Consider the following 8662-nt stretch of genomic DNA (forward strand, 5'->3'; position numbering starts at 1 on the left):
GAGGACTGAGAGGTAGGCAGGGAGATTCCAGCCTGGAGGGGGAGAGACGCAGCGCTAGTGACACCCTGCCACCCCGAGCCCTTTGCCCTGCTGCCATGCAGGGCAGCCAGAGAGGGCCAGAGAGGGAAGCAGAGGCTGCAAACAGACTTCAGGACAGCACCCCGAAGGGGCCAGTGCCTGGGTTTCGCATCACCCCGGCTCTGGCTTGGGGGGAGATAAGGCAGCATTCCCATGGGGCTGCTGCGGCCTTCTGTGGGATTCGCACAGCGCAGCCCTACCTAGGAGAAAGGAGCCCAGGGGCTGATCTCCCCGCAGATAGCGACCGGGGGTGGGGGGCAGGGCCGACGCTGGCCCTTCTGCAGCTAATGAAACGCTGCTAGCAAAGCAACTCGCACAGCTCTGCTGCTGCCCCTCAATCCGGACCCACGGCCCCCTCCCCCCAGCGCTGGGTCTGCGTGGAGACCGCCCGAGAACTGAGCTATTCTCAGCCGAGCTCCAGCCAGCCCTAGTGGCAGGGGCCAGGCGAGGGCACGCGTGGGGAGGCTGCAGGGGAATTCCACCGAGGGAATCCAGCTGAGAGGCGGGGAGGCTCAGGCACACAGTGCCGGGAACAGGACCTGCCCTCCCTTGGCACGGCCGGGTAACAACTCCAGCCTCTGGCAGTGCTTAGCCGGGAACACCATGTGCCCGCAGCAGGTGCAGAGGCAGCCTTCAGGTGGGCAGCCCTGGCACAACGGCGAGATCTCCAGCACCCTCAATAACCCCCCAGGGGAAGCACAGCTGCCTGCCCCCTCCCCAGGACCCTGCCTGTGCAGAGCGTGGGGCTGGCCTGACAGCCTCCTGCAGCTAGGGCCCCTCCAGCCCCAGGGCTCCCTTGCCGTGGCCTGCGGAGGGCTGGTTGCCAGCAATGCAGGCTCTGTGTGACAGGGAGGTAGCATGCCGGAGCAGCGGGGGTCCTCCACAGAGGAGGAGGAGAAGCAGCTGCCCCGAGGGGGTGGAGGCGCCACGGGAAGCAGGGGAGGGGAGAAGAGGGCCCCCAGGAGGCTGGGTAGCGTGTGTGCGGGGGACCAAATGTGGGCATGACGGGGGGGCAGGTGGCTGGCATGTGTGTGCAGAGTGGCAGAGAAGGGCAGACAGGAGGGGAGTTAAACCAGGAACAAAAGGAGCCTGGAAATCCCCCAGCTCCTCCTCCGCTGTCTCTGCCAGAATCACCAAGGTGTGGCCCACCCCATGGGAGCGCTTGGAACCCGCGAGGCCGGCTCCTCCTAGCCAACCCGGCTACGGAAGAGGCGAGTGGGCCCCTCTCTGCCCGGGGGATCAGATCCTGCTGTCGGATCGAGCAAAGGGCGAAGAGCCGCCTTCCTGCGCTCATGGCGTGGCTGTGGCAGGGCCGTGCGTGGGGCCGGTGCAGATCACTGCAGCGCTATGGGCTCCCCAGCACAATCCCTCCCGAGCATGAACAGAGCCTCACCCGTTTGGGGGGCGGAACTGGAACAGCCCTAACACTAACTTACCGGGTTGGAGCCTCCCGGCCCTGCCTACGGCTCTTTATCCCGCTAACGAGCCAGCCCCAGCACTCCGGAAACCCCCAGTCAGCCCGCCCCGTTGGCCTTCCCCAGCGCACAGCCTGCACCCCCAAGAGACGGGCTAAGAGCTGCTCTCCTCTGGGTAGTGTGGGCAGAAGGCCAAGGCCAGGCAGCACCTGCTGGCTCCCAGCACGGAGACCGGGATACCCCAACCATCCCCCAGGCAGGGCTCCCCTCGGGGAGAAGTTCTGCTGGACCCCCAGGGACTCCACAGCGTTTCTTCACTAGGCCGGCCGAGCCCCCCGGCACGGCCGCCCAGCAGCCCGGGAGCAGAACAAAGCTCCCTTGGGGCCTGCGTTCCCAGCTCCTACGGCAACCCTGCACTCAGGGCCCCGGCTAGCAATCCAGAGCCCAGAGGGCTGCTGCCCGTGTTCACACCAGCGGTGTCCCTGCTGCCTCCCTCTCCACCAAGGGCCCGCCAATGACTCTTCCTTCGCCCTGGGCCCTGGAAGCCGGAGGAGCTCGGCCCTTCCTGCCTTTGTTCTCCGCCCGGTCGGCTGGACCGTGCTGTTTGTTGCCTGGGGCTCTGGGCTGGAGCTAGTGCATCCTCGTGCTCAGCTAGCACAACACGTTCCGCACGCTTCCAGGGCAGCACATCTCTGCGCAGCCAGCTCCGGACACCGGCCCCCTCTGAGTCCAGGACACCGCCGGCAGCCAGAGCCAGCCGGGTTCCAGCTGCTCTTCTGGGGCCTTGCTCGGGCGGGGTGGCAGGCCAGTAGCTGGGTTAGTCACGAGCTGCAGGAGCGTGCCCAGCTTTGGCTCCCATTCTGAGCCTTCGTGACCTGGGCAGTCGGAGCCACGCAGGCTAACGCGGCATTCGGAGGCCTTACACCGCTGGGGAGGGGCTAAGTGAGAACCCCTAGTCGCCGAGCCCCGGACTAGCAGCTTCGCAGCTGTTTCTCTAGGACGGGGATTGTCTGAGCCCCACCCACCCCCGTTCACGATCACAGGGATGTTACCGAGTAACGACAGCAATTCCCCATTCAACACTTTCCCCCTCTCCGCTGGCTCCGGGGCAGCTAGAAAGGAAGATGAACGGCACAGCAGAAGGCAAGACACCTGACCCCCCCACTGCGGCTGCTCCTACATGCCAGGCGAAGCCAGGGGCATCACCCATGCCAGGCCCACAGGCTGCGCTTTATCACCACCCATCAGCGCCTCACCTTCTGGAAGCCACTTCACCACCACGGGGAGCTCCACCCACAAGGAGTTCACGGAGACCCAGGAGCCCATCCCGAAAAGGGCCACCAGCATGTGGGTGACCATGGCCTGGCCCATCACGGAGGCAGCCATCCTCTCAGCCCTGGCAAGAGAAGAGAGCAAGGTCCAGTTCAGCTAATGCACTGGTGAACAGCGCCAGCTCTGAAGGGATTGCAAACGGGGCCCTGGTTCCCGGGGCAGGCGTGCTGCAGCGGAGAGGGCGCAGAGCCAGGGAGAATGGGGCGGGAAGGAGAACCTGGCATAGGAAGCAGCAGAGCCCCCTCCCAGCGACGGACAGGTACTGAGGTACATGCACAGAGCCGGGCCGGCTTCTTACACACAGCCCCATCCGTCCAGCCTGCCTCACGCCTGTCCCAGAGGCTCAGCCTGTCAGTCTCCATGGCCCAGCCAGTCCCTTGTCTGCAGGGGCCTGACAGCAAAGAGCTGCTCACGGTGGCAATCTCTGGTCTGAGCATTTGGCCACTAGGAACAGGGCACGACCAGTGAGTCAGGGTCTGTCTGTGACTAAGGGGGAAGACCCAATTGATTCCTATAAGGCAGCAGGGGCTGTCTCCGCCCCACCCGTGTCCCCTCTCGCTGGGCAGCTGGGAAGCGGAGGGGTGGGGAGAACAGGGGGTTTATACCTGGGGTTACCTCATAGGCCGGTGGATCCAAAACCGAATCTCTCCCAACAGACCGAGCTATGCCAGGCGAAGGGCAATGAGGAGTCCAGAGCTGCTGGAGCAGGGATCCCCACAGCCAGCCATCGCTGAAAGAGACAACATCTGTTACCAGCGAGCCGGCAGCCTGGTGTGCTGGGTGGAACTGTCCTAGCAGGGCCCAGCGCCGAGCTCCAGCGGCCAGGGCTCGAGCAGGGGCGGTGCGGCGGGACAATACACGGAGTGAGCACGTCCGAATGCTCCCATTCAACGTCTCAGCACGGTTATAAGCCAGTGAGCTGAATGCAACAAGCCAATGGTCAATTCCTATTCGCGCTGTCAGAGCCCAGGGCAGAGCTGCAGGCAGGATCCAGGGGTGCTGACAGCTGGGCAAGGCCCTCAGGAGTGGGCGAGCTGTCTTCAGACCCTCTATTCAGATTTTCGACCCAGGCTCAAGAGCAGCTGTGGGACCCGCTCCCTGCACCTTTCTGTGCCCTGTGTCAGTTCTGACCAGACCTGCTGTGGGGCAGAGCCCAGGGTCCCCCAGTAGCACACGGACTGACCACCCCACACGTGCTAAATCACAGCCAGAGCACAGGGTAGGAGCCTGCTATGGAGCAGGCAGCTGGGGGAGGCTGAGTGATTAGACCCGCTGGAAGGCCAGGGTGAGTCCGGGCTCTACGCAGATCCCCCCATACAAACGACAACACAAAGAGTGGCCCGGCCCATCCCCCATGACCCAGCCGGGGGGCCAGAGCCCATGTGCTCACCCCTGGGCGGGGCGGGAACCTCAGACTGCTCTGCAGTGACTCCTCCGGCTGACCCAGGAATGATGCCGATGGGTTCCCTGTCCAGCCCTCACTGGCTAATAGGAGAGGGCACCCAGCATAGGCCTGGCAGAGAGACTGGCTCCGGGAGGCGCTGAGCAGCGTTCTGCCCATGCTAGCAGTTACAGGGCCCTGAAGAGGGGTGACAAGCCGCTGCAGTTGAGGTGAGAGGAGATGGAGGTGCTGGGAAGTGCCACCAGCAGCCCCCCAGGGGTGGAAGTGGACACGGGGGGACGTGGAGAATCAGAGGATGCCAGAGCTCTGGGCAATGAGAGACCTGAGCAGAGGCGGAGATGAGCTGTGTGTAGGGAGGCTCCCCAGCAAGGCAGAGCGGACCGGAGGTGTATCTATGGGGGTGTGATCGGCTTAAGACTAGGAGCTAAGGCTGACAGATCCAGTGACTGGGACACGGGAGCAAGAGGGAACCTGCTGAGCCTTGTTCTTCCCAAGCCCCTGGGGAAAGGGTCTCTGCAGCCTCCAGCCACATCACCTGGTGTGTTACAACTACAGCATTAGCTCCCCGAGCTGGGACCACTGCAGAACCCATCCATTGCCCAATGGGCAGAACGCGAGGGCAAGCCACTGGAGCTTGGCCTGGATTCCTACATAACAGTACAGCCCACTGGATGCCCCACACCCTTGTAGTGACCTTACCCGTGCCCCAAGCACCTCCCTGCCACCACCCGGTCCCAGATCTAGCTCTCTAGCCACCCGCCTCCCCACTGACCCTCGCCTGTCATCACCCTGCTCCATGGCCACATCATCTCAGCGTCAGGCTGGGACGGAACGCACCCTGTATTCACACCCTACAAACCCCGTCATCGGCTGTGGGCAAAATAGGCCTGGTCAGGTAGCATCTGAAAAATAATAACTCGCTGGTCAATAACATCCTGGCAGAATGTGGGTAGCAACATTCCATGTAAAGTTAGAAATCCCTTCACAATGACATTGGTGGCACATGTTCAAACCCATGTAGCCCCGCCTGGGCAGGTCCTAAACAACAGGATGTGTGTTCATCTCAATTTATAACAGGATCCTCAGACAGCGAGAGGGGGGAAAACAGGAGACAAGGAAAATCTGCATTTCAGCAAACAAAGGTGAGAAGAACCAGCGTGCATCCTCTTTCACCACCAGACACCACATGGCCTTCTTTACGGGGTGAATGAACTTTAACTAGGGGTAACTCTCAGGAAAATGCATTTCAAAGGATGATTGAACTGTAAAAGTGAGGGGCAAAACCACACCCAGTTCTCTCTCCCTCTCCATCTCTCTTTTCCACCAAAGACAATCGACGACAAAAGAAACAGTCTGTGGACTTCGGAAGCAGATCCTGGCCTACAGGTTTGGTCAGCAATATACTGAAAACCTGCAGTATGGGACTTCAGCAGGACCCAAGTCTAGTTTGTAAGCTCAGAAAGCGTTTCATCTTCATCTCTCTCTTGTAAGAATTTCCGACTTCAATGCCTTATGCTTGTAGTCACTCAAAATCTCCCTCTTTGTAAATAAACAAACTTGTTTCATTCTTTAATGAAAATGAATTCAGCGTTGTGAATTGGTTGGGTAACTTCATTTACGGGAGCGACTGTTGTACGCTGAGGAGGGGGCTGGACAGTGCAGAACAACCTTTGTGTGTGTGTGGCGGGGGGGGAAGAATCCAGGACTGGGAGTGTGCTGGGATCACCCTGCAGCTTGTAACCACAGCTCCTGGAAGACAGTGTGTGGCTGGTGTTTGCTGACAGGCTGCTGGGGTCAGAGCTGCAGCTACACACACAGACACTCGGGGGGTGACCCGCGTGCTGGCAGGCTGTTTGTGTGGAGCCCAGGTTGGGAGCTACAGCAGCAAAGCATTGGGAGGCCCCCCAGGTTGCAGGGCAAGTGGTGATGCAGCCCCTCCCTGCTCCAGGTTGCAACCTGGAATGTCCTACAGGCACCTCATCCTCGCGGCCGGCCTGATGCTGCTTCCTCTAACCCAGGGGTCCCCAATGTGGCGCCCGCCGGGGCATCCATGTGTGCCCGCCTACTGGCTGCTGGAAAAGCAGCCGCCGAAATGCTGCCGAGAAGCGCTACTGCCAAAATGCCGCCTCTTGATGACACTGCTTCACGGCGGCATTTCGGCGGCGACGCCTCTTGACGTTTCCGCTTCACGGCGGCATTTCAGCGGCTGTTTGTCCAGCAGCCACGGTCCTCGGCGGCTAGTCGTCTGGCGCCCGCTCCATGGAAAAAGTTGGGGACCACTGCTCTAACCCCTCCAGGGTGTTAATCTCAGGGGGCCATAGGACAAGGCAAGTCACTGCAGTGTTACTGGAGCAAGAGTCCTGTTTGCATCCTTGGGAGGGCTCCTGGCAGTTGCCCTGTGGCAGCCAGCACAGAGCGGGCATGTCAGAAGTCAGGATGGCGGATCCCTTTGGAATCCGGCGATTAAAAAGAGCCTCCTGCTCAAGTGCACTGATACAGAACGGGGGTGGGAACAACTGGCTGTTCCTATTACAAGGGAGGAGTGGGTAAGTCAAAAATGCAGAGCTGCCCCGGAAATCAACACAGCCCAGCACGGCTCAGGAATTCAGGTTCTGCAAACCTCCCTGCTCTTGTACACGGCCAAAAGCTCTTCAGGGCACGGAACATGCTGAGCTCTAGAGCTGAGCGCCAGGTGCTGGGATAAGAGCATCGAGCACCTCGACAAACCTCGCACGGCTCCTTCCCCGCAGGCAGCGTGCGCCAGGCCAATTGTGCAACGGGGCCTGCGGGAAGTTGTGCAATGGGCGTTTCTGAGCGGGCAGAGATCCACCCGCTCCCAGTTTAACACGACAGCTACCAACAGCAGCAGCTTTCAGATCCAGCCCCAGCACTGATCTCCCTGCCCTCCTGCCGCAGGAAGCTGAGTCTGCTCCACAAACCAGGACTTCCTTTAACCGGAGCTAAATGGACCTGCCACTAGTGTCCCTGTGGAACTCCAGGGGCTCAGATGATGGGAGAAAGAAGGCGGCTGGACGGACCAGTTCTCGTTCATCCTAGAGCTAAATTACCCCATCGTACCTTTGGCCATCCGCAGTGCCCTTCTCTGCAGCTTTGCAGCCTCAGGAGATTCTCTCTCACGGTTGGAAGGCAGCCAGACAGCCCATGAGATGAGACTCCAGCACCACTCAAGGTCCCCAACACCTCCTGAGCTCCCTCCTGGCAAGTCCTGGAAATGCAGAGCCCAGCAGCGTGAGACACCAGCTCCACCAGCACAAGTCGCCTTACCCATGGCCACGCTCACTCCCACCTGGAGCTGAGCCTCTCGCACACCTTAGGGTCCTTGGTGAATTTCATCAACCCGCAGTCACTGCCTCCTCTAAATCTCTACAGCCCAGGGCCCAACACCCAAACAAGTCACCCACTATTAACCTCTATCCAAACAGGCCAGCTGCAGCTCACCACAGCTCCCTGCTTCGCCCCACCCAGCCAGCGGCCAACACACCACAACGCTTCCCCTCCTACCAGGGGTTATTCATTTCCCCGAAGAGCTTTTTATGGAGACACCTTATCAAAAGTGTTGTGAAATCCCCACTAAGCACCCAATGGGCCCCTCTTATCTGCTAGTTTATTGGCGTCTTCTGAGAACCCCAGCCAGCCGGTCAGAGCTGCCTGATTGAGGACTGAGCTGGCTGGATCCGGACCAGTGACCCCCACCCCGACCGCACTCCTTATGGCCCGTTATTTAGGAGTTATAGATGCCAGTGGCTCTCAGCCAGGGGTAGGTGCACCCCGGGGGTACTGAGAGGTCTTGCGGGGGTCCATCAGCTCATCTGGATAGTTGCATGGTTTTACAACAGGCTACAGAAAAAGCACTAGTGACGTCAGGACAAACTCAGACTTCACACCACGGCTTGTGTCCACGGCTCTGTGCACTGACATGCACGTGCGATAGTTGGTTTATTTGATGCCGACACGATAGAAATGAGAAGGGAAGCCGTTGCTCAGTCCTGGCCTGGCTGTGACACTGAGGTGAAGCCTGGGGGCAGGGCAGACAAATCTGAGTCCTGCCAGTGGGGCAGGAGCCTAGAAAGGTCCAGAGCCGCTGGTCCATACAACGGCCTAAGAGCCTCTCACAGTCCCTGCCCCGGCCCACGCCCCACATCATGCCTGGGTGACTGGGGGCCCTGGGGACTTTCCCAGCCCCCCTCCCCGGGCAGGAATCACCCCAGGCCGGGCCCCTGGCTCTGCCCCTGCCGGGGAGCTCCCCAGCCCCCCGGGTTGCCTGGGCCTGGAGAACGGCTCCCCCCGGCCGAGCCTCGGGCTCTGGGCTGCCAACGCTGCGGGGCTCTGGGCATGTCCCCCAGGGTCCGTCCCCAATTCCCCCCCGTTCCCCTTCCTCACGGCCCCCCTTCCCAGCCCTCCCGCCCCCACTTCC

The 8662-nt window shown here is 60.9% G+C and overlaps 1 protein-coding gene across 2 annotated transcripts in view; it reads right to left on the bottom strand.

The window, feature by feature from the left end:
* Nucleotides 1-8355, bottom strand: part of SLC52A2 (solute carrier family 52 member 2) — a 12230-nt gene extending 3875 nt beyond the window's left edge. Inside the window, exons 1-3 of one of the 2 annotated variants that reach the window (XM_029914322.1) lie at nucleotides 7306-8355; nucleotides 3441-3555; nucleotides 2750-2889 (exon numbers count right to left, since the gene is read on the bottom strand). In XM_029914322.1, the coding sequence (XP_029770182.1) occupies nucleotides 2750-2889; nucleotides 3441-3445 (145 nt within the window). In that variant the 5' untranslated portion in view covers nucleotides 3446-3555; nucleotides 7306-8355. Of the gene's footprint in view, nucleotides 1-2749; nucleotides 2890-3440; nucleotides 3556-4215; nucleotides 4798-7305 lie in introns of those variants that run through there. The other variant, XM_026647117.2, reaches the window with a different exon arrangement.
* Between the last annotated feature and the right edge of the window lie 307 nt (nucleotides 8356-8662).

The sequence above is a fragment of the Terrapene carolina genome, unplaced genomic scaffold (genome assembly GCF_002925995.2).
Source record: "Terrapene carolina triunguis isolate 2854851 unplaced genomic scaffold, T_m_triunguis-2.0 Scaffold58, whole genome shotgun sequence".
NCBI classification, from domain to species: Eukaryota; Metazoa; Chordata; order Testudines; family Emydidae; genus Terrapene; species Terrapene triunguis.